We start from the raw sequence: 25770 nt of genomic DNA, 5'->3' as shown, positions 1-25770 counted from the left end.
TGTAAATCACTTGCCGCCACCGTGAACTTAAAGTTCAGTGAAAATGTCAATTTTCCATATACCGTGAAATTTTGCTACCGTGAAGAAAAAGTGAATTACAGTAGTTAAAAGCCTAATCTTGTGTTCTTTCCCCCCAGACTCTGGAGGACATTGCCCAGAACCCAGTAGCCCTGATCACCTGCATGTGCTGGCTGGCTGTGTTCCTGGTGGCCGGGTTCGTGGTCAGGAAGCTGGACCTGCGGGACATCAGGAAGGTGGCCGTGGTGCCGCTGTGCGGGCGGGACGGGCCCTACAAGTACGAGATCTCCGTGATGACCGGGATGACCAGAGGATCAGGTCAGCAGGAATCTTGTTATGTGTTCAGGATCGAACAAGCAACATTCTTACCTGTAACTGTAATAAATATCATTGTAGTGGGTACTTCTTGTTGGCTGGTCAGATTTGAGCTATTTCAAGTTCATAATATCATTTTTCAGGTCATTAGCATCCTCAATCAGATTGTACGTAGCTTATCTTACCTATATGGAAAGCTAGACTGTATAAGTGTCTTAAACAGGAACTCATGCAGAAAACTAGGAATAAAGATCTTAGGAAACAAGGTACTAGTCACAATGAGATTTTTGCTGGGCACATTCACATATTCATATCAAAGAAGATTGTAAATGTAAGAAGAAAAGCCCCAAGAAGAAGAAGGCAGATTACAATAAATGTAAATATTTACAGAAATGCTTCATTGTTTATATCTTACATCCTGATTCACCCTTTACAGGAACAACTGCTCATGTTGGACTGAACATATTTGGTTCCAATGGGAAGAAGAGCGGCCGGCGCGTCCTGCTCAAACCCAACGCCTTCCTGCGGAACAGCACAGACGTGTTCCAGATAGCTGTAGATGGGAGTCTCGGTGACATCATCAAGATCAAAATCTGGCACGACAACACAGGTGAGAAAGTACTGCAAATGCAGAAATGTTCGCGGTGGTTTTATTCTTTACCGCGAACTTGATGCCACCGCAAAATGCCGTTCCATTTTGTGACTGTACCGCTACTATTGTTTCAAACGTGAACTCAAAGCCACCGCGAACACTCCATGTTCTCCTTTACCGCAAAATTAAATCCACACAAACATTTCTGCATTTACAGTAGTCACTGTGCCATCCAGAATAGAGGCTGGTTTACTGATTGAAGGACAACGTAACAAACTTTAAGACAAAATGGCCAGGAGCAATCAAGGAAACCTTATTATGAAGAAACTGAGAAAAATGTTCAAACAAGTAGCGATATCTTTACATGTGTATGGAACAGTTGATTGACAATATTTTTGCCTTACAGGACTGGACCCATCGTGGAACCTCAAGTCGCTTGTTGTCCATGACATTCAGACCGACAAGCGGTACCACTTTGTAGCCAACAGCTGGTTCTCACTCGAGGAGCCTGACGGCTTCGTAGAGAAAGACGTCTATGTTGCAAGTAAGTAATCATGTTCCTTTTAGTTCTATACTGTATCATGCAATGTCATGTTTGTATTTTACAATAGTTAGGCTTATTTTGAGGGATGGAATACTGAATAAGTAAATAAGTAAATAATATAATGTTTTATTTGCAAGTTCTTGCCCGAGGGCTAATTGCAACATGAAACAATGCATAGCAAGGGTATACTGTACAGATAGTGCGAGTTAACAATGTTGACAAGTAGAACATATGGCTATTGTAAGAACAACTACGGAATACAATCTACACTTTTTGGGTTTGACTTCCTTTTTGGAAGCAGTGGAAGATGAAGTGTCCCACTTGAAAAATAAAAAAAAGTACATGATTTGACACTTTGTTTCATGTTCTCTTTAGGTCCAGATGCTCTGAAGAAGTTCTCCACTGTTTTCAAGAACGAGACAGCTCGCGGCCTCTCAGAGCAGCACCTGTGGCTCTCCATCCTGGAACGGCCTGCCAGAAACCGCTTCACCCGTGTGCAGCGCGTTACCTGTCTGGCCACGCTGGTCTACTCCTTCATGTGTGTCAATGCCATGTGGTACGGTCTCATCAAGACCAACAATGAGGTACAGAATCTTTTGTTATCTCCATGAATAAATGGAGATATTGTTTTTGGCGTGTTTGTGGGTGTGTGTGAGTGTATCTGTTTGTGTTTCCGGACAATTGTAGTCAGCATAACTCAAGAACCTCTGGATGGATTACGATGATATTTGGTATGTGGGCGGGTGTTGTGAAGTCAAAATTCAAGGTTGATTTTGGGCCCCCTGGTTTTTAGAGGAGAGCAAAATTTTTCTCCTTCAGTCCAAATAAAAAGTAAAGGATTACTAGTAACAAAGAATTGCTTCCATCTTAGTAAATGGACCTTTACGTACTCTCCAAGCATAAGGAGCCTGTGGATGGAAAACGAGGCATATGATAAGAAAGTCACAATCTTACTCACTAACCTCAAGACCAACACTGAGGTACACTCAAATCTGATTCTGAAGCTCTTGTTTTTGGAAGAGAGCAAGATTTCTCTCCTCCAATCAAACTGAATCTAAAATAGACAATGTCATACAAAACTTTTTTCATACAAAATACATGACTTTGTGGAACATATGACAAGAAGTAAAGATTACTAGTATCAAAGCATTCCTTCAATCTTTAGTTAGTAAATGAACCTTTATGTACTCTCCAAGCATGTGGAGACTGTGCATGGATGGAAAACGAGGCATATGATAAGAAAGTCACAATCTTACCCACTAACCTCTGCTTGGAGAGTACCTTTATGTAGAATAGTTTGCATCATGGTCTGGTTTACATTGCTAAGCATAGCGCCAACACATGTGTTAGTGTTTAATAATGAACTGCGACCTCGATGACATCATCGCACAAGGGTCACGTGACCCACCCTTCACTCTGTTCCATCGAGTCAGGCTGGGATGTCACAACATCTGTGTTCCGAATAAACATCTGAAGTATCAGGCAGCATCCCCGAGTAGATATAGAGTCACTCTTTCGCGCCTCTTGGCTACTTACTGACGTAGACTGACATGCTGTCCCCATTGTTGTTAAGGATGTGGAGATCTGGTACTTTGCCTTCTCCTGGGAGGAGTTAGCCGTGGGCATCATCAGCAACCTGATGGTCTTCCCCATCAACCTGCTCATCGTCACGCTGTTCCGAAAAATAAAGAGCAAGGTAAGCACCGTTCTCTGTTAAAGTTAAAGTGGTCCCATACATCGAAGATGCGTAGGGGGGCGCCCATCTCCCATTCGTAGCCCTTGGGCCACACAAGTGCAAGTCACTACAGCAGGGGGCTGGTCCGCTGGTAGTGATGTGTGTGTTTAACTTCCATACTCTTTCCCAAATGCTGAGTGCTAAGCAGAGAAAGAAGTATGTACCATTTTTAGAGTCTTTGGTATGACCCGGCTGGGGTTCGAACTCACGGCCTACCGTATGCAAGGCGAACACTCTACCAATTAGGCCATTGCACTGGTTCTCTGTGTAGGGGACAAATTCTGGGATCTATGCTGCCTTGTCAAATAATGATATTATCACAGTCCTATCCAATAAGGTCAGATGTTGGGTACAGTTTGACCTGTATATGTAAGTAAATGTAACTGATTTCTCACAATAACTTGACCTTTCAAGGCCACAGCGTACTGTAAATGCTTTTAAGTTCGTGTGGTTTCTATTTCAAAAATGGAGTGATTTTAAGTTCATGGCAGCGCTATAGTCACATATACTCCTCCTTGTTGGACAAAAATGTTTGCGTTGAAACGTTTGCCGCAAAAACCATGAACTTAAAGCCACCGCAAACATTTCTGCATTTACAGTTACTAGTACTGTTACTGTACATTCCTGATGCAAAGAAAGAGTGATGTATAACTTCAGTCTGTTTGATTATGTCCATCCACAGGTCAAAGCAACCGACTACTATGAACCTGTTGCACAGCGGGCGCAGACGGCTCAGACCATCGAGATGGACGTGATGTGTGCCACATCCCAGAACGGGGAGTCCCTCATCACCATGTCGGGCCAGACTGACCCGTTTGCCCTGTATGACCATCGTAGCGGCTCTGTAAGTACTGCCTCATTATCTACCAAATATATGATAAGAATGAATATATTCATTTCTATTTACTTAATAAGTCATTATAAAGGTTGCCTCAAATTACCTCTAAAATGCCTTTCAATGCAGTTACAGTAACAGTTACGCCACAATCTCAGCATTCGAAGAGTAAAGAGTATTAGATGAAATGAAATAAGGATGCTTGAATTAGTAGATTTACTTGTTTGGCAAATGAATCTAGATAGCATAAACACTCATTGATGTACATGTAGAGTAGAGTAAAGTAGATCCTTTCGGCCAGGTAGGAAGGTCATATTCCAATTTAGGCCGCTCATCCTTTTACTGGATCGTGATTCCAGGCTTGTGAGGGCAGTCTAATACTTTGTAGCTGTAGACTACTGGGTGATGTTCCATGTGTTTATCAAGTGTGTTTTTGAAAGTAGAATGTGAAATTCTGGTGAAACTCACCACCTCCTTACCTTCACAGAACAACAACATGATGTCCATGAAGCATTCCCAGAGTGGCTTATTGCATATTGATGGTGGCTGGCAGGATGATGACGATGATGACAGCGATGATGAAGCAGAGTACCGCCCACGGGGAGGGAAGATGAATTTAGAAGACAGCTGGGAGGACCTGAGGAAGGACAAGAGGTCAGTTCAGCCTTGTGCAGTGGACAAAAAACAAAGAGGCCTTATATTCTTACAAGCTCTACAGTTATAAAATGTTATAAAAGAGTGTTAAGGAATAAACTTGCAAGAAATACTGTAAGATTGCTGCTCTGTCCAGATATCAAAATCTGATTTTAGGCCACATCAATTTATTTTCTTGGTTAACAGAATAAAAAAAAATGCTAGATTGGAAAAACAACATGAAAACAGAATCTCAGAGGAATGTTTTTAATTTGGTGCACACAGTTTCAGGGAGTGAACAGAGCCAGGTGCAAGTTTTCACCCCAGCCTTCTGTTTTCTTGATTTTTTTGTTGCTAAAATTAAAAATAGAAATTAGTTAACCAAGAAATTAAATTGGTGTGGCCTTAGCAACAGTTCAGTAGCTGGTATGTATGAATTGTACAAACACTCCTGTTGTTTTGAATTAAGATTTATTTGCTGTTCATGCAGGTCTCTGGCAGCTCGGAACAAACTGTGGTCCTACGAGAGCATCATGAACTGGTCGGACACAGAACCGGCACCAAGTAAATCCAAGAAGTCTCAGCTGAAGAGGAAAAAGACTGGTCGCTTTGGCGATGGGAAAGAGATCCCTGGAATCCAAGTGGATGCTGTTCTGTCAGATGATGACGATGATGACTCCTGGGGCAAGACGGCCCCTGTCCAGAAGAGCAAGAAAAGTGGCCAGTTCCTGTCTACGACGTATGTGTGCCAAAGAGTATAATAGGGACTACAGTTGTGAATGAAATGATTAGTACTAGCCATAGCAAAGCCAAATTGCACCACCACTACCTACATTTGTACTTGAAAAAGCATCATGTTCATCTGCCTTACTTGATATGCAATAAGATAAATGATAGAACTTGAACCTTGAACCTTGAACGAGGACATCGTGATGTCATCTCAGGAGACAATGGGTTCTTCTGCACCACTCAGTCTGGTCTTCCATGAGCGATCGAAGCTCTGCTGTAGATAGGTCACTGAGCCCAGCATCCCTTTTTAGATTGTCAATGAGGTTTGTGCGTCTCCTGCCCCTTTTCCTCCTTCCCTCTGTTGGCTCCCAGAGGATAAGCTGGCTGGCTGTCACTGATAGCACTCTCTCTCTCTCTATCCAATTTTACGTCTTTTGTTCTGTTCCCAGAACTCTTCATCAAGATCAAGTCTTTTTTTGTAGCAAGATTTTTTACGGCTGGATGCCCTTCCTAACGCCAACCCTAACCCTATTGCTGGGCTTAGGATATGGGAAATACGTGTTAAGTGCCTTTCCCAAGGGCACAACGTCTGGGTGCATGTCCGGACAGGTCTGGGTATCCCACTGGGGATTGAGCCTGGGTCTTATTGGTTTATAGCCGGATGCTCTACCACTGTGCCACACAGACGCCGCCGCCTAAATATGCCGACCCTCAGTTATTGACTATCTATAAAATGTCCCTCCCAGAACCCAGCCTGATGGGAAGATGTCGCGTACCCACAGCGTGGACGACCTGCTGACGTCTGACGAGTTCTGGAGCTCCATCATGGACGAGACGTCGGACCAGAAGGACTCCAGCCGAACCCTGCGGTCCAGCGGCAGCTTCACGCCGCGATCTGATGTTGACCTGGACAGGTAGGAAATAACATTGCAAACTGCAGTTCCCAGAGCTAACCCTTTGTACATGTAATAGCCTTTGGCTAGTTGGGTAGCCCTGGCTGTACTTTTTTACAGTCGAATAAATCAAATTAAATCAAATCAAATCAAATCACTCCTTGTGTACCTGTCCTTGGTGCTGAATGATACTTACTTGCAAGATTAATGTGTCCAAATTTCTAAAGTAAAGTAACACAAGATGGCAAGGACTTATCTATGGCAGCTCTGAATCTGGAAAGAATGACGTCATGACATGTGATGGACAAAACCATTGGAGTCAGGGGGTCCTTCAGTAAACAATTGACCAGGATGGTGGGCCCTCCTTACACCATTGCAGTGTGTTCCATGTTGCAAGGAGAGCAAGCTACTTCTGAATCATGTTGAATTTTTAAACCGAAATCTTGTTTGTCGATGAACGTTAGACATCATTGTGTACTACTAAGATACACAATACAATACAATACAATACAACAATACTGTACAATGCAAAAGTTACTTGAGCAGCTGGAGAAGTTTTGTCAAACCTCCTTCCTGCTGTAAACCAATATACAGAATCTGATTTGTTCAAGGAAACAACCCTTATCTAGTCAGACATTGAGTTTTTTTACCTTTTGTTTCAGTGGGATTGGAGATCCGATACACAAGACCTTGGAACCCTCCATCCACTCGGAGTCTGACCAGAGCCAGCAGACCCAGACCTTCCTGCTGGAGTCGGAGACCACCTCCCTGGACAGCGGCACGCCCCCGCAGGGACGCCGGCCGAGGCCTGCCTCAAGCAGCTCAGGTCTGCACACAATTCCATCCTTCGATACATAAGGGGTCGCTACTTTTTCATTGCTCAGAAACTTTGTGTGCAAACCAGCTATGGCTTCACTGAGAATAGATTATTAGCCTTTTTCCAGTCCTGTAATTGTACCTTGGTTTGCTTTGAGGAAATCAGAAGGCATTGAGAGTCTTTTAGGAAACTGCACATGGTCTTTACATGGCTCAAAGAATGGCACGTGTCAACGAGTTTATTTTGAAATATTGATTTTTGGTGAATTTTTTTTGTCTGATAACAAAAAAGATTCGTTAAAAATCGATATTTCAAAATAAACTCGTTGATATGCATCATTCTTTAAGTATTACTATCATGTACATTCCTGCAAAGTTATATTGATAAACATTGAAGCACAAGCCAAGGAGAGCGTTTTTTCTAAAAAAGGGGCGTGGCCTTATAATTCTTGATGACGTAATCATGACATCATACTAATTTGCATAAATTATCACCTTGCTGTAAGGTACTACCTTAAACAAAAATCAAGGTTGAGGAAGTTTTATAAAGCTTAAGAAAGGGTTTTTTCAAAAACATCCCAAAATTACTCAGCCACCCTTCAACAATACCTTAACCAACAAACATGTCCTGTTTCTACTCAGTTGAGAGCCTGCAGGATGAAGAGAAGGGGAAGTGGCTGCTGCCCTACTGGTTTGTGTACATCGCCTACCTGCTGTGTGCCATCATCATTGCCGGCTGTATGGTGGTCATCATCATGTATGGACAGGTAAGCACAAAACACTCTGCATTTGGTAAGGCTACAACAGTTACTGTATCTGATTCAATACATACGAGTAGAAGAGATAAATGCCATTGGGTAGAATATTTGACTCAGTCTTCTGTACTACTGTAAATGCAGAAATGTTCTCGGTGGTTTCATGTTCGCAGTTTTTGCGGTGAACTTTCAGCACAAACTTAAAACCACCGCAAATCCTTTTGCCCACCTATGACTGTAGCGCTACTATTGTTTCAAACACGAACTCAAAACCACCGCGAGCGCGCCATTTTCTCCCTGCCGCAAAATAAAAACCATGCGAACTTAAATACATTTACAGTAACCTGCTAGATGGGTAAAATAAAATAAAAAAGGACACAAGTCTTTATCAATATGTCTGACTGAAACTGGACTGATTTTTTCACCTTTAAGCATCCCTCTTGGTGTCCCTGTGGTGTCTGGATAAGAGGCGCATTGAGTCATACCAAAGACTTTATAAAAATGGTACATACTTTTGAAACAATATGGAAGTTAAACACACTTCACTGCCAGTGGACTAGCCCCCTGCTACAGTGATTGCACAACAGTGTGGCCCAGGGCTATGAAACGGAGATGGGCACCGCCCTATACATCAATAATGGTGTGTGAGGATTTTAACTAAGCATCCCTCTTATACATGTCCATCTCTTTTCTGCAGGCATTTGGGCGTGACCAAGCCACCAAGTGGGTGTTGTCCATGTTCCTGTCGCTGATACAGTCCATGTTCCTGATGGAGCCCATCAGGGTGATTCTGATCGCTCTGTTCCTGGCCTCCGTCAGCAAGCCTACAGACCATGATGATGAGGACGATCTTGTGGACAGGTACAGCGAGATGTTCTTTTTAAAAACCAATCTTAAGTCTAGACTATGAGTAACATTTTATTTGTTCTTAGGTTAGGCCACATCAATTTAATTTCTTGGTTAAAGGATTTTTTGAAAAACTTGCTAAATTCCAAAACCACATGAAAACAGAATCTCAGAGGAAAGTCTGTACTTTGGTGCACACAGTTACGGGGAGTGAACAGGGTCAGGTGCAAGTTTTCACCCCAGCCTTGTATTTTGATGATTTTGTTTTTGCTTTTGCTAAAATTAAAAAAAAAAATCCGTTAATCAAGAAATTAAATTGGTGTGGCCTTAACTTTAACTACGGTTGATGCTGCACAATAAGCACCTGATTGTTCTATTACCTTGCTGTTCCTGCACTCTTCTATCCTCTATAATTTCAAAGCTCACAGGTACTTGTCAATGTGTGTAATAATTCTTAAAACATTGTGGGTAAATTCATGTTCTTTTTTCCATAGACCTGTCGTTGAGAACCAGGACGACCGTACCAAGTCCAAGGCCATCAGGGCCCCCTACGGTTACGGCCTGCTTCAGGCACGTGAGGAGGCCAGGAAGGTGCGCGTGATGTACACCATCATTCACCAGTGCATCTTCTACCTCCTCTTCATCATGACTATACTCGTCGTTGCCTACAACGACAACGACCTGAACACCTACAGGATGACCCACAGCATCGAGGACTCCCTGGTTAAACCTCAGTTTGGGACCAACAACCGCAGCTTCCTCACCATCACACTGTACGTCACCCTCTTCAATTCCCTTATATTAGCTGGAAATCTGTTATTTAAATACCTAATGTGGTTAGTTTAAGTCAAAATCCTACCACACCATAAGGTGTATAGGGCGGTGCCCATCCCAGTTTCATAGCCCTGGGCCACACTGTGGTGCAATCACTGCAGCAGGGGGCTAGTTCACTGGCAGTGGAGTGTGTTTAACTTCCATACCGTTTCAGAAGTATGTACCATTTTCATAAAGTCTTTGGTATGATTATGCGCCTCTTGTTCCTACCTGGGGCTTGAACCCCAGTCCTTCTGGTCCAATTAATTTGAACCAGATGTGGTGAGAGGCAGAAAGCGCAGACCACTACACCACAGGGACACCCCTGACCATTTTTGTCTTGTTCTTTCTTATTCTTGTGCAGGAGCGAGGACTGGTGGGAGTACATGGACTCAGTCCTCCTGCCAACCTTACTGGACACCAGTCAGGACGCCATCAGTGACTCCAGCCTGGAGGGCGTGGTACTGGGCGGGGTCAGGCTCAGGCAGATAAGGAACACTCAAGGTGGGGCCTGTTGCCTGGATACGAACCGTCTTTAATTTTCATACAAATGCAGAGGAACAAATCTCTAAGGCCACACCAATTTAATTTCTTGGTTAACGGATTTTTATTTTCAATTTTAGCCACAAAAAAAATCATGAAAACAGAAGGCTGGAGTGAAAATTTTCACCTGACCCTGTTCACACCCTGAAACTGTGTGCACCAAAGTAAAATTGCACCAAATTCCTCTGAGATTCTGTTTTCATGTTGTGTTTCCAATCTAGCATTTTTTTAAAATATAATATTTCTTTTATTCTGTTAACCAAGAAAATAAATTGGTGTGGCCTAAGGTCTTCCTACACCTTGCAAATGAATAGGACCTTTTCTGCTGTTGACATATTAAGATCTATCGTTACACATGCACAGTACATGTACATTTTAGCATTACACACAACATAAAAAGATTGCTCTGGGGAGCTTTCGAGACAAACTCTCTGTCTCTTCGTCAAGCCTGTATTACAGTCAGTCATAAGGAATGTCAGTTGATGACAGTCATGTTCTTGTTCTTGCAGAAACCTGTATGCTGCAAGGAGTCAACCGTTATCCCAACTTGTGGACATCAGACTGGGACTGTTACTCCAATGTCAGGTTGTCAACAGAGGACATCACCAGCTATGGAGATGCATGGACAGCAAACCAAGCCAACTGGAACCACAGTGAAACAAACAGTTATAATGGGTAAGGTATAAGTACATGTGTACTACCGGTAGATAAGTAGTATTTCTGCTTTGTTTGGTATCACCAATGATTTTGGCGACGCCTCAGGGGCGAGCCTAATGGTATAGTATTGTGTGCAGTCTGCAAGAATTCTAGGAATTGCACAGGAATGTGTCCACAAGAATTTCAGGAAATTGGTAGAGAAGGTGATCATGATCAACTGATATAATCTATGCAAATGAGGTCAATATTTGCATGTGGGCTAAAAAGCGAAAACACTACCAGTGTTCCACCGTCGCCATGGCATCGTCCTTTTATGTTGCCAATCTTGTTGTTGTTGTCTGGGTTGCTGACATTTTTCTTGTCCCTCAGGCTGATGTACTATGGTCGTGATGGATCCTACTCAGACAATGGCTACATCCTGGACCTGCAAAGGTCATTCAATGCCAGCATCACTGCACTGGCAGCACTCAACAGTTCTGACTGGATTGATAGAGGGTAAGGCATCTTAAGTCTTTATAATGAATGAAAGACCTTTATTGTACATTCATGCCCCAAGGGGCTAGGTACAGGTCGTCTAACTTAACACATGGAACATACAAGGACATAAATACAACAATACAAGCTGTAAAAATATAGAGTAGACAAACGTGTTATCAAACTAAGCTAGTCCAGTAGAGTTGACTTCTTCTCGCTTCTTTGTACATGTGTAAATGTATGAACAGACAATATGTCTTATACAAGGATTGTCTGTTGCATTTAGATGTTCGAAATATGGGAATTTTTCTTTGATAAGGTTAAAAAGTACACTTTTTTCGCTATCGTATAATATACAATCTAGGACGAAATGTTGCTCATCTTCTAATTGATTTAAATTACAATGTTGACAAAGTCTATAATAACTTCTGCACTTGTAGGGAGTGACAAAGAAAATGACATGTCGAGGATGAACAGACTAATTGTTAAATGTAATCACAACATTGGCAGACATATTCTTCAAGTTGATTTTCTAATTCTTTTCAGGACCAGAGCTGTGTTTGTGGAGTTCAGTTTGTACAACTCTAACGTGAACCTGTTCAGTGTGGTCACCCTGCTACTGGAGCTTCCTGTCACCGGCGTTGGACGTGCCTCACGTGACATCAAGTCTGGGCGCTTTGTGGTGTATGGATATGGTGTGGACCTTCTCATGATCATGGAGGTAAGAACCAGCAGCCATATGTTTTCTGGCTATCTTAGTCTTTTGAGTGGGGGTGTCCCTGTGGTGAAGTGGTCTCTCACCACATCTCGTTCAAATTACTTGGACCAGAAGGACTGGGGTCCGAGCCCCAGGTAGGACACCTCTGGACAAGAGGCGCATCGAGTCATATCAAAGACTTTATAAGAATGGTACATGCTTCTGAAACAGTATGGAAGTTAAATACACTTCACTGCCAGTGGACTAGCCCCCTGCTGCAGTGATTGCACCACAGTGTGGCCCAGGGCTATGAAACGGAGATGGGCACCGCCCTATACATCAATAATGGTGTGGGAGGATTTTAACTAACTTAACTTTAGTCTTTTGAGTATCAAACATTTGTCAAAGGGGCCAATGTAACTCTTAAATGTAAACAAAGTCTTCCAGATCTAGAGTCTCACAGAGAGACTGACCGTAGTACTACCTGTATTTCTTGGATCGTTCAGTGACATGTTTTTGTTGTTACCCCCATTTTAGAAATGTAGTACACACAGTATTGTTTGTAATGATACCAGCACTGTGTAAAGGTAAACAGCAACATGTTGTGAACTGATACATTGTAGAAAGATGACTTACAGTTCCATGTCCTCTCCCCAGGGCTTGTTTGCTCTGTTCCTGTTGTACTACATTGTGGTGGAGTGCTGTCAGCTGAAGAGACACGGCTTCAGGCCCTACCTGAAACGCTTCCAGACGTACTATGAGTGGACCATCATCATCATCAGCACCTCCTCGCTGGCAGTCTACATCCACCGGCTGCTGTACACAACAGGTCTCTGGAGGGAGCACCTGGCTGACAAGGACAAGTTCATCAGCTTCTTCCACCCTGCCTACCTCGGTCAAGTCACAGCCTACCTCAACGGCCTCGTCATCTTCCTTCTCATGATAAAGGTGCTGCTTCAAACTTCCTGGCTTTCAATAAGAATAGTTGTTACGAAATGATTTCTAAATACCGGTAAGTGTCCCTTTATAGTTGTGCCAACTTTCTGGAGTACCTGGAACACCACTACTAGTTTTCTTTAGAAGAAATTTCACCAAAGACAGATGAATGATTATATTTCTTCCTCCAATCAACTTGAAGCAGGCTTTTAAAATTCATGATCATGATTTTTCCCCATCCAAAGGTGGCGAGACAAATGCGGTTCAGACGACAGTGGTCCATATTTGGTAAGGCTCTGAGGCTGGTTGCCTGGGAACTGTCTGGCTGCTTCCTCATCTTCATCATCATCATCCTCATCTATGCACAGCTCGGCTACCTGGTGAGTACCAATGCACACCCATTTATGTGGGGTCGTGTGGCGCAACGGCAGAGCGTTTGACTCAGAACCAAGAGGTCCCGAGTTCGAATCCTGTCATGTCACCGATCTTGTGCCCTTGGGAAAGGCACTTTACACGACTTTCCTCACTCCACCCAGGTGTAAATGGGTACCTGACTTCGGTTGGGGAAAGTCGTATTGCGGTCACCTGGTGGCACCGAATGGCAGCCGCCTAGACCCTTGCGACAGTTCCACAACATGCAAGTGTGGACAAGATATTATATGTATGTTGTGTATTGTGTGAAACCTGTAATGTCCTGCCTCAATTCAGTGCTAGAAAGGCTGCCATTGCGGGTAATTTCTGACCAATAAAAAAACATTATTATTTATCATTCTCCCACCTTTCACAGCTGTTTTCCAACAACAGCCCTTACTTCACCAACATGTGGATGTCCATCACTGCCATGGTGGCGATGTTCCGTGGTCAGGTTGACCTTGACCCCTGCAGACAGGCCCGACCTTTCCTGGCCTTCCTGTTCTTCACCTCCTACATCCTGGTGGTCTTCTGTATCCTGGGGAGGCTGTTCGGGGCCATCTTGATCCACGGGTTCACGGCGGTTCGGAAGGAGATGCATCGCCCGGCCGTGGAGCGGCAGGACTATGAAATGGTCGAGTTCATGATCAAGAGATTCAAGATGTGGACTGGTCTGGCCAAGCCTAAGGCGGTTAGTTCTTTGACTTTGTTCAGATCCACAATTAGCTTACAATGTGCAGCTATTCTTCCTGTGGTCCTTAAACAAATGCAAATAGATACAACATTACGCAATACTTTCCCACACAATACATTAACGAAGGATAACTGGATAAAAAGTTCACAGAAGAGTTCTACTGTTGGAACAATCAATATGCTAGTGATGTGACTTAATTATACACATCTCAGTGTGACGATGTCACTGTCTTTGAACATACACTGGAATTGATAGCAATACCGGACATTTCTTCCAATTACTAAATAGACTTTTGAGTACATGTAAGCTTACAACATTGTTTTTCTTCTTCTCTTCAGTGGCGCCACAATGTGAAGTTCCTGGTTACTAATAGACTTTTGAGTACATGTAAGCTTACAACAATGTTTTTTTCTTTCTCTTCAGTGGCGCCACAATGTAAAGTTCCTGGGTATGGACAGACTGTCTACGCGCTCATCTCGGTCAACTATCACCACCGGAGGCCTCTCCCACGTGTCTACACCAAACAGTCCCATCAGTCTGGAGTCCAGCGGCTCTGTCGGCCTGGGACACCTCCCTGAGGTGGGGAAAATGGACCCCAACCACCTAGAGTACCTGCTGGACAGACTCACCCCAACCGTAGACGCCGTGTTATCCACTTTCGATCGTTTACGCCATTACGTGGATGACGACAGCGCATTCGACGAGGAACCAGTACAAAGGGGTCAACAACGGACAAATGTTACTAACGAGACACAACAGAAAAGGAATATCATAAACATCAGTAGAAAGGATGCCCAGAGTGCACCAGCTAATAAGTCAGGTAGACCTAACAGAGTGTTGAAAGCTAGCAGCTCTTGGACACAAGGTGTTCCTGGACAGGAAAAAGCGATACCTGCACAAAGAGAGAATTCTTGGACGAAAGGATCAAGTACAAGTGGTCCACCAAGCAGGAGAGACCAGAGGCAGAACAAAGAGGTGTCGTGGTCTGACAGATACAAAGACAATGCGTGGGGATCATCCAGTTGGACTCGTAAAGGAGCCAGTGATCCCTGGGGAGATAGAAGGAGGGAAGACTCGTGGGAACAAAGTCACCCACGGTCAACTCAAAACTCCCCAGCGAGGAAGAAGGAGCACTCCTGGAGCTCGGATAACGGGAGCTCTAGGAGACAGGGGTCTAGAGAGAGCAGAGGCACTGTGCCTCAGAGGCCCACCCCAAAGAAACCTGCTTGGTGAATAGAGCTGTATAAAGGGTTTGATAAATGTCTGCTGTATATATGGTATGCTGTTTCCAGAGTTTCTATTTTTCTATTTCAGGAGCTTTTTGTATATAATTGCTCATCAGCTTTTACTTGTTTTTACATCATCAGAGAGTGTGATTTTAATCCTGTAGATGCTTCCGAACATTCCAAAAGATGCCATACTTCATGGAAAATCCCTTTGAAAGTGTTTTTTTTACTGTTGTTTGATATCAGATGCTATTAAATCATCTTTAAGATGTAAAATATCTCCATGAATTTGTGTGGAAAATTGAAGTCTTGATTCCCTAGCATATTGTTCAAGAACTGAATTGCTTGTGTGTGTATATAAAGATATATTGTATATCTAACTTGTTTTGTATAGTGGAAATGTAATCCTACCTAATAATTTAAAACTTGACAATTGTGCTGTAAATGATTTAGACAAAACTGTGTTAACTAGTGGAAATGGTTGGACGAGGCAGGTGGAAGATTGATGTCTTTGCTGTCAGATTTTATGAAGAAATAGTGCCAAAGTAATGAAGTTACAATTGATTAATATAAAAATTGTTGGATGTCTAGATGTATGTGCTGTGTACTATGTTCAGTGTTTTGTGTGGTATTGATGTTTTATGTATTTCCCTGAAGTATTCCTGTGGTAAACTGTGGTCCAGCTGTTCTCTCTCTCATTGCCTTTGCAAAATAGAGTCTTCTGTTGTACCACAGTTTCCCCCTCTCCTCCTTCTGACGAATGTCATTTGAAGCTGTGCTTTGTTTTGACAGATTGATGAGTAATAAAAGTGTCATTTTGAACAGCAGTGTCTCTCTGTATGCTTCCTATCACATTGATCTACACATTAGTGAAAAGCTAAGACCGCTCATATTAACCTGTCAACGTCTTGACAAGAAAAGTAACATTACATGTGCTACAGTATCAGTCCTTTTTTATTACACATTTCAAGCATACTCTTCCAATAAGTGCTGATATAGTCCGTTCTTGTTTGTACTTTTCTGGCTATATCTGGCTAGTGCCTTTCATTTCCAATACTTACAAATACAAGGTCAATGTGGCAGTTAACACTGACAAAAAAGCTGTATTTCCTCAAGTTTAAGCAAGCAAATCAAATGAGGACAGTGCATTTTGCCCTGCTTTTACATATGAACAGTAGTCAGGCCTAGATTGACTACATATTGTAAACTATAAATATGGTTTGTCCATCTTGAAAGGAGCTTATGTTCAAGGCTTATTACTCAGTTTAGGGAAAGAAGTTTGACATTGTGTAACTAAGATTTGTTCTACTTTATGTAATCATAGAGATGTTAATATTTGGCACAAGGAATACACGTTAACTTTATATGATTGTGTGGCTATCAGGTAAGCCCAAACCTAATACGTGTTCTGCTCACAATCATTTCAGACTGAGAAATCAACATCTTGCCACATCCATAACTGAAGAAGTAACATAAGGTTCACAGTCATCATTTCAATGGTGCTGAGCCCACATCAAGCTACCATGGTCATTGTCTCTCAAAGATAACCAGCAGGAATTACGATGTATTAGGGCCCTGTCACACTTGTGCGTATATGCAAGTCCGCATGAGTTGCGTATTAGCATGTTTTTGGTTTAGGTTAAGTTTACAGCCGAAGAAGTCATTTCTTTGGTTTGATAACTAGGCTGCACAACGATGGGCAAAGTAGAAAACAACTTCTGCAAACTTTACATAAACCAAAAAAATGTTCATGCGCAACTCATACGCACTTGAATATATGCACAAGTGTGACAGGGCCTTTACAGACTGACCACAGATATGCAACAAATTGACGAGTCAAAAGACTCTCAGCTGATAACTTATTAGTTATTCAGTCCAGTTCTTCACACAAAGCCTGTGAAGTCTGACAGCAGGCTGCGAGGGCTGGAGGGAGACGTTGTCCGGGAGGGGGGGGACTGGACCTCCAGCTCTTGGGTCACCTTTGTCCGGATACGTTTGATCTGTCGGAGGCGCTCCAGCCACTTCGAGGCGTACACTCCCTCTGGGGAGTTCTTACTGCGGTGGATCATAGATGCCAACTGGGAAATGCGAGAGATGTCAGACATGAGAAGGCATTTAAGTAGCCTCTACCAGGCTCCGCGCGATCGCTGGGAAAATAGTAGAAATCGGCCAAATAGAGTGAAGAGTATGCCAGGGGTAGTCCGCTATACAGTGAAGGTCAATAGGCTATTGAGCTTCACTGTAAAGCGGACTACCCCTGGCATACTCTTCACTCTATTTGGCTGATTTCTACTATTTTCCCAGTGATCGCGCGGAGCCTGGTAGAGGCTAGCATTTTAGCATTTACTTAGAAATGATGCACCACCTTGATGTCACAGAAATGTATTTCAATAATCAACAAAATTTAATAGAGCTGCACAAGTGCACTACACTGCACTTATATACAATATACACTGCACTTGTAAACATGCACTTCTGTCATATACTTCTGTGCAAAATACATGTAGCGTTACATTGTACACAAAGTCTTCAAAATGATGTCCTGAATTAAAGGAACTTCCTTTTTTTCAATGTCTCATTCTGGTGGTGGAAGATTATCACAATTAGGCCACACCAATTTAATTTCTTGGTTAACGGAATTTAAAAAAAAAATGCTAGATTGGAAAATCAACAGGAAAACAGAATCTCAGAGGAAAGTTTGTACCTTGGTGCACACACTTTCAGGGAGTGAATAGGGTCAGGTGCAAGTTTTCACCCCAGCCTTCTGTTTTCATGATTTTTTTTGTTGCTAAGGCCACATCAACTTAATTTTATGGATGACATCCGCGCCCGCATTGATTTTCGTCCGTTCTCCAAAAAAAAAATCACCTCCGAAGAGGCTCCAAAATGTTGTTCATGATATGAAAATACTATCATTGTACATGTCTGTATTAAACTGAATGATATCATCTCTGGCTGGGTTGCCTACAGAGTATAATGTTTAGCTCTGACTGAAGGCGTGATGTTGTGTACACGGCCAAACACATTTTGCTTTTTTCTTTGAACGGCCAAATGTTACATATGGGTCTTTAAACCAGGCATCATCCATGTTAAAAGCACTTTGATATGTCGATTGAGCTAATTCTAACAAATAAAGACTTGTTTGTTTGTTACACTGTGTTCTGTGGTTTAATTTGCAATACCAGCTAACTGTATACGTAGTCCTCCGGTTTATCATCTTTCTTTTTTTGCTAGATTTTTTTTTTTTTCGCCCTCTCGCATTAGTTTTGGGGACTCCAGAGGATGTCATCCATAAAATTAAGATGGTATGGCCTAAATCAAAAAAGAAATCTGTTAACCAAGAAATTAAATGGTGTGGCCTTATGCTTATATGTCTGACAAAGGAGAACTGCTTTACTATCAAATGTAGACGGAAAGGCTCACATTAGCGTGCAGAGCCATCTGTCGTACTGTGAGGGCCAGGTTGTCATCAGAGATGATTTTGGAGCTGGCGTCACCAACCATGGTCTCCACCTCTGTAGTTGGAGCAGACATATATGTAACTATTGTATGTCAAAAGCGGTGGAAGACGAAATACATTTTATCTCAAACTGCCCCAATGATTGGATAAGAAAAGAGCTTTTTAAAGAAGCCACCAAAACTTACCACAATGTCCAAACGTTTACTGAGGAAAAGAAACTAGAACCCTGTTAACCTCCCAAAACCCACTCATTACAAAAAAAGTAGGACACTTTGTCTTCCACTGCTTCCAAAAATGAAGTCAAACCCAAAAAGCGTAGATTGTATTCCGTAGTAGTTTACTAGTAGTGTAAGTGATACGTTAAACTCGACATGTTGAAGTATTCATGTACTTGTACTTAGTTTAATCATTTTATATACCATTTTTTATTGTTTGCATGTGTAGTTGTAGAAGACCTTACGAAAGTCGCTGTACTTTTGTCGTGTCAATAAAGATTTCCATACATGGAACTTCAATTTATGGCATCTACATCCCGCATAGGACTGATATCATGATGCATGCTGTTGGATGCCAGTTAACATTTGGAAATTACACAAAAACTTAACAGAAAATAAGACACAAATATTCTGTAACATGTTCTACAGGTTATTTCATTCAGTGGCTTCATATCAACAGGACACTGCCTCATACAGAGCACCGATTTTGTCACACTTATAAACCGTTTAACTCCCCCAGTTTTATTGCGTTGACCATGCAAACAAATTTGTCATTTGCAAGGTCAATAACCTGCTGGTATCGGTACACCAATAAGACCTTTCATCTTAACTAATGCTTCTGTTATTGGAGCAACAGGACTATGACTAAACATAGATTCAGGGCTCGAAATACTGGGTGCATGTGCACCTGTGTGCACCCAAAATTGGAGCAGTGCACCCAATTTTTGACTGTGGGTGCACTGGTGCACCTAGATATTTTTGTAGGCTATGGAGTAAAGATACCATAGTACACTGTCTAGTAAACAGTATCAGAACAAGCAATAGAACCCTTTGTTGCACTTTATTTGATGTATTACTTGTTTGAAATTTGAATGCAGATTGTGAAGTTCTTGATTACAATTATAAGAGCATCAAACTGTAATTATGTTTTGCTGACATTCAACTTTATTTCTTTCTGTGCACCTTATTCTCTTGGTTGGGTGCACCAGTGCACCTATTTCCAAAATTGAATTTCGAGCCCTGAATTGACGAAACATAGATAGACCCACCTTTCTTGGCCTTAATGGTGACGAGGTTGCTGCTGTTGTCCAGAGGCATGATCACAATGTTCACGAAGTTGAACTGGCCCTGAGATGGAATTCGGAGATTACTTTTGGTTTACAGGTGTTAAAAGTAATATTAGTCTTGCCCTATAAAGTTTCAAATAGTCTGAAAGCAATCTATCTGTTGTATATTTTGTTATCAGGTAAGAGTGTGTACCCGGTATTGGGTCCAAAAACTTAGCTCTTGTCATTTCTACAATGCTCAATCTTTGAATGTTTTATTTCATGACCGCAAAAATATGCAGCTAAGATGTCAAGGACATCTGTTCAATACACAATCATTCCTGTCGGTCAAAATTTATCTACACTTTCCGTTGATACACAAGTTACATGGTACTATTACAAGGACATCTATTCAATACACAATCATTCCTGTCAGTCAAAATTTATCTACACAAGTTACATGGTTACTAGGAGAATAATGCATGGTGTAAGGGGAAACCTTAATAGTCTCTGGCTTGTAGTCCTCTGTGTTGTCGTTGTAGACGATGGTGACGAAGTCGTTGCCGATGTGAAGCTTTTTACTCTGACAGTTCCTGTCTGTCTCCCGGTAAGGCATCAGGGTAGCTACATGGAAGATCACTGTAAAAATATAGAGTACAAAAATGAATACACTCAAATCAGATATTGATACACCAAGAAAAGATTTGACACTATTGAGGTGTGCAATACACGTAGTTGAGTACATGTACAGAGTATCTTGTTATGAAGGAATAAAAGTGTATGTAACAGACAAACGCTGATAAAAACCCCATAACCCACAAGTTTCCACAAAATATGAAATGTCCTGTTCTATGCAGAAAAGCTGGGGAGTGTCCCTGTGGTGTAGTGGTCTGCGCTTCTGGTACTTGCCACATCTGGTTCAAATTACTTGGACCAGAAGGCCCGGGTTCAAGCCCCGGGTAAGGACACTCCTGGACAAGAGGCGCATTGAGTCATACCAAAGACTTTATAAAAATGGTACATACTTTACATGGAAGTTAAACACACTCCACTGCCAGTGATTGCACCACAGTGTGGCCCAGGGCTATGAAACGGGGATGGGCACCGCCCTATACACCTTATGGTGTGGAAGGATTTTGACTAACTTTAACTTAACTTTGGGTGCACAAAATTCTTAGTGCACCCAGTATTTCAAGCCTTGCATTGATGATGACACCTACTATGGTCATCGTAGTAGGTGTCATCATTACTTTTTTTAGTAGATTTTAATTAACTAACTAATTGTTCTATGCAGAAAAGCTACTCACTTTGCATGGCGTCATCCTGCCAGCTGTAGGTGAACTTGCCATCGTTGCCGTTACAGTCCAGACCCCCCAGGAAGATCTCATCAGGGTTACAGTCCTTTAGGTGGATGAGGTGACCCAGACCACTCAGGAACTCCACATAGCGCAGGGAACCAAACTCATTACACAGGATGGCCTTCTCATCTGTGGTCTGTGGTTTAAGATTAATAACATGTTAGAAATACTCAGGAACTCCACATAGCGCAGGGAGCCAAACTCATTACACAGGATGGCCTTCTCATCTGTGGTCTGTGGTTTAAGATTAGTAACATGTTAGACATACTGTAATTGCAGAAATGTTCACGGTGGTTTTATGTTTGCGGTTTTCACGGCGACCGTTTCACCGCGAACTTAAAACCACCGCGAACATTTTTGTCCAACACTGTAGCAGTATGTGATCATAGCGCTGCCACAAACTTAAAACCACAGTAAACACTCCATTTTCACCTTAGGGCGAAATAAAAATCATGCGAACTTAAATGCATCAGGAACTCCACATAGTGTAGGGAACCAAATTCATTAAACAAGATGCATGGATCAAAAGCGCCACCTGGCAGTCCTTGCTAGTACTGCATTCTTCTCTATGGTCTGATTAGTAATACAGCATATGGGAAGATAAAATAATAATCATGTACCACCTTTGATATCTCTTCTGTAGTGAAATTTTGATATCTTGATGACATGTCCTGTCAGCAGGGCTAGCCCTTCGAAATACTGGTACATGTAGCTACTGGCTAGTGGGGCAGCCCTCATGGGCCATGAATGCCATTCACAGCCAAACCAATACAAAATTTGATTGACTATAAATACTCCTGTAACATTTGGCACATGGATCTTATCATATTCTACCAGTGAAAGTAACGAAAAACATGCAAGTTGAACTTACACCCCTGTCAGTGTCCACCCACCTAAATCCATACCTAAATACACTGTGAATAGAAGCTGACCTGTCCTGGACCCACGTACAGAACCCCACACTTGTGGGTCTCGTATGGAGGGATCCTGTCCAAGTTCTTCACAGCTCGCCCAACCGCCTGCAACAGAAAACAGGTATACGCTGTGTGGAAACTCTACAATGTTCATCTGATGGCACCATGAACCTAAATTCTGCTGCAAAGAACTCCGAGATCATCCTTGATAAATACTCTAAACATACCATAGAAGCGGAACAAAATTTTAGTTGAACTTCAATCTAAACCACTGGATAACAATATGAAAGATCAGATCGACGTTTCAGGTATCTTTCCAACATATTTCTTCATTGAAAACAGAATTAATTCTTTATGAAAATAAAAACAGAGCAGATAGCAGATTTAAGATCAAGTACAACTTTAGGCTTTAGCATGCTGGGGTTTACTTATTTGTAATAACAATCCAAAAACACCTAACTTACCTCAGACTTTGGCAGCAGGATGGGTTTCTCATTCACGCTTCCAAAGGCAGCTGAATGGAACAGCTGCAGGAACACGAAGCTGAGAAAGAAGACAATAAAAGTGGTGAAACGGGGTTCGAAATACAATTAAGCAACTTGCAATTTGCAAGCGATTTTAAAGATTAATTTTTGTAAGCGCTGTAAAACAAAATCATAAGTGCTACTTACTAAACAATAAAGGCTACATAAATAAATCTGTATTTAGATGTTTAGTCTTCTACATTGTAATAATGCTATAAAAGTTGCTATGTCAAGCTGAGTATGTATGTACAGCAAAAGCAGTAAATACCAACTATAATACTAGTACTGCAAGTTAATTTTTTAAATTGCAAGTAAAATTTTTGCCAACTTGCAATTTTGCAAGTCACCCCAAAAAAGCATTTCGAACCCTGGTGAAATGGTGTCAAGCTGTAGAAAACACAATGATCAATCAACAACTATGAACCTACAGAGATCAGAAAACAGTGATATCTCTGCTATTCTAAGGAAAGCTGTTGTCTAGTTCCCAAACCTACTGACAAAAACAACTTAACATGCAAACACTAGTAAAAACAATCATCTTTGTCAACCTTGGTATTAAAGGCACCCAAAGCATTTTATGAGACATGAAAACTGGAAATATTCTAGTTGCTGTAATCTTAATGAAATTGACAATTAATGCCATTGTTTACCACATTTGCGTTCAGATTTGTTATCAAAAGTGCGCAAAAACAGCACAAAAATAATCTACATGGTGATCTTTTAGTTTCACGCGCCTACTGTAAATACTGTAGATACCATAGCCCCACCCACCTCCGTCAAAACATAGAAATGCAAAGTTAAAACATAAAAATGCAAAGATTTGACGGACATGCAGTCACTCTCTCATTGGTTGAACCGCTAATTGTGATGGACAGTCAGGATCAGTCTATTAGGGATTGGATTTTCTATCAGTTCTCACTACACAACGACATCGTATCTTTGCTTGTTTAATGAAGATATGTAATGGTATAGTGTTATTGAAACTTACTATGTGTAGGAATGACTACAAATTTGAGTTTTTTTAATCAAGTTTCAAGCCTCATTAAATGCTCTGGGTGCCTTGAAAGAAAGAGTTTCTGCTCACCTTGGACTAACACCAGACCCAGTGCCTTCTTTTACAGGTGGTTGCATCCTCCTCTTCCTCTCCAAGAACTCTTCTCTTCTGATAACTAAAACATTATACAGATATCAACAAAGTGATTATCAACCTCCTTTTAAACACGATGGAACAAACTGCATCAAACAGCGCAACATCTTAATGATCATACCAAATAGGGGAAAAGCACTGCAGCCGTAATATTAACTAGAGAGCGTAAACATCGGCATAAGTAGCTAGATAAATCTAAGAGACACGAACTGTCGTTTATTCCCAGAGCATTCAGAGCATTAAAACTGCTCTACCTCACTGACTGTTGATACCACAGCCTTTACTGTACTGTTTTGAGGATAAACGTTGAGCCACTAACGTAACTCAACTGCTCGAACTGTTAAGTTGTTGAAATTGTTTATGTATAAGGGGAACTTGAATCGGCGCCTTATTTTAATCTGATCGTGCAATGTTATTTTAAACTCGTAATGTTATAGTCGATGTTTACATAGTGAATTTTACAGATCATGAGCCATTTGTGAATTATGACGCACTTCATGTGCATATTTCTATGAAATTGTCACATGCAAAGTCATGAGAAATAAAACTGAATCTGATATTTCCTACCTCCCGGTGTCATAACTGACACAGTCTGTGCCCTCGGTCTCCTCATCATGGGTGGGGAGTTCTGGGGTGTGGTGGGCGTCTCCATGCTGGGAGGCGGTCCGGTCTCCTTCACATCCTCCATGATTCGGCTGCCAGCCCATCCTCCTGACTGACGACCCTTGGAATTCGTCCGCTCTGCCGACTTCTGTTTCTCCTTCGAGTCCTTCCTCTCCACTGGTCTACCCTGCTTTTCTGTCGACTCCCTTCTCTCTACACCTCTACCCTGCTTCTCTGTTGATTCCCTCCTGTCCACAGCTCTACCCTGCTTTTCTATTGATTCCTTTCTCTCTACTTGTCCACCCTGCCTTTCTTTTGAATCCACTCTCTTGAGTGAAACGCTTGAGACACCTCCATCACTTTCCTTTCCCTCAGAATGTTTTGACCCAATAGCAGCTTGAGGAACATGCTTCACAGCCTGTGAAGGATCATCTTTTTCTGGTACAGTCACAGCATTTTTCCTTTTTCTCTCATCATCATCATCTTTCGACTCAAAGACATTGTCTAGTTCCTCCATCTTCTCCTCCTCCTTGTCCTGATAGACCGCCCACTCTCCAGTCAGCTGTGGAGACGAGTTGGTCTTGCGGATTGGAGACAAGGGACTCTTACTAACAACCACCTCTTCCTGATTCTCTGACTCATCCTCAACTTTTAATGGCTGGAAGGAAGGAAAGAAGGAAGGAAGGCAAATGCTAGTCAAGCAATGTCATCTTCATGGCTTAGATGCCAGGTAAATTATTGTAACAATGACCACTACAAACATATCCTTATAATATCTTCATTTTGTATATATATACTTTTACATGGAGGCATGATACCATTGATAATCTACAATGATTGTAAGATTCAATTGTGAAAAACATATCAAATGTTTATGAAAACTTTCAAAATGATTATAGGACAGCAGCAAGTCCTCTTACCTCAACCACCTCCATAGTCTCCACTGGGGATGTTCCAAGGATAGGCTAGAAGAAATTCAAACAGTATTAAGGTGTGACCATGTCAGGCAGACACACAATCAGAAGCTGTCCAAGATGAAGGCAAATGTAAGATATTGTATTATTGTTATACTGACCTTCTCAAAGCCTGTTGGTTCTGTGCTGCTGACATCTTCCAGGGAACCTACATGTAGTTAATGTAAGAAAAAAGTAAGCTTAAGGGCCACACCATTTTAATTTCTTGGTTAACGGAATTTAAAAAAAGATACTAGATTGTAAAATCAACAGTAAAACAGAATCCCAGAGGAAAGTTTTCCAGGGAGTGAACAGGGTTAGGTGCAAGTTTTCACCCCAGCCTTCTGTTTTCATGATTTTTTGTGTGTGCTAAGATTTAAAAAAAATC

At 41.9% G+C, this 25770-nt stretch overlaps 2 protein-coding genes across 7 annotated transcripts in view; one reads left to right on the top strand and one right to left on the bottom strand.

Annotated features, from left to right (window-relative positions):
* The window catches only part of LOC136440369 (polycystin-1-like), a 55420-nt gene extending 39436 nt beyond the window's left edge, over positions 1-15984 (top strand). For all 3 annotated transcript variants that reach the window (XM_066436379.1, XM_066436380.1, XM_066436378.1), the window contains 21 exons: positions 138-336; positions 770-943; positions 1332-1469; positions 1845-2053; positions 3043-3165; positions 3887-4048; positions 4527-4693; positions 5163-5411; positions 6148-6315; positions 6957-7120; positions 7753-7877; positions 8563-8726; positions 9206-9484; positions 9889-10028; positions 10577-10742; positions 11094-11219; positions 11745-11919; positions 12553-12843; positions 13077-13211; positions 13619-13933; positions 14360-15984. In XM_066436379.1, coding sequence (XP_066292476.1) covers positions 138-336; positions 770-943; positions 1332-1469; positions 1845-2053; positions 3043-3165; positions 3887-4048; positions 4527-4693; positions 5163-5411; positions 6148-6315; positions 6957-7120; positions 7753-7877; positions 8563-8726; positions 9206-9484; positions 9889-10028; positions 10577-10742; positions 11094-11219; positions 11745-11919; positions 12553-12843; positions 13077-13211; positions 13619-13933; positions 14360-15169 — 4479 coding nt within the window. In that variant the 3' untranslated portion in view covers positions 15170-15984. The remainder of the gene's footprint in view (positions 1-137; positions 337-769; positions 944-1331; positions 1470-1844; positions 2054-3042; positions 3166-3886; positions 4049-4526; positions 4694-5162; positions 5412-6147; positions 6316-6956; positions 7121-7752; positions 7878-8562; positions 8727-9205; positions 9485-9888; positions 10029-10576; positions 10743-11093; positions 11220-11744; positions 11920-12552; positions 12844-13076; positions 13212-13618; positions 13934-14359) is intronic.
* Positions 15985-16663: 679 nt separating this feature from the next.
* LOC136440370 (tuberin-like) overlaps positions 16664-25770 on the bottom strand; it is a 61983-nt gene continuing 52876 nt past the window's right edge. For all 4 annotated transcript variants that reach the window (XM_066436381.1, XM_066436383.1, XM_066436382.1 and 1 more), the window contains 11 exons: positions 25505-25551; positions 25350-25394; positions 24394-25087; positions 23764-23848; positions 22620-22698; positions 22174-22260; positions 21191-21377; positions 20383-20522; positions 19887-19965; positions 18586-18677; positions 16664-17240 (listed from right to left, as the gene is read on the bottom strand). In XM_066436381.1, the coding sequence (XP_066292478.1) occupies positions 17046-17240; positions 18586-18677; positions 19887-19965; positions 20383-20522; positions 21191-21377; positions 22174-22260; positions 22620-22698; positions 23764-23848; positions 24394-25087; positions 25350-25394; positions 25505-25551 (1730 nt within the window). In that variant the 3' untranslated portion in view covers positions 16664-17045. The remainder of the gene's footprint in view (positions 17241-18585; positions 18678-19886; positions 19966-20382; positions 20523-21190; positions 21378-22173; positions 22261-22619; positions 22699-23763; positions 23849-24393; positions 25088-25349; positions 25395-25504; positions 25552-25770) is intronic.

This window comes from Branchiostoma lanceolatum, chromosome 8 (genome assembly GCF_035083965.1).
Source record: "Branchiostoma lanceolatum isolate klBraLanc5 chromosome 8, klBraLanc5.hap2, whole genome shotgun sequence".
NCBI classification, from domain to species: Eukaryota; Metazoa; Chordata; class Leptocardii; order Amphioxiformes; family Branchiostomatidae; genus Branchiostoma; species Branchiostoma lanceolatum.
This window is presented reverse-complemented; position numbering and strand designations above follow the sequence as displayed.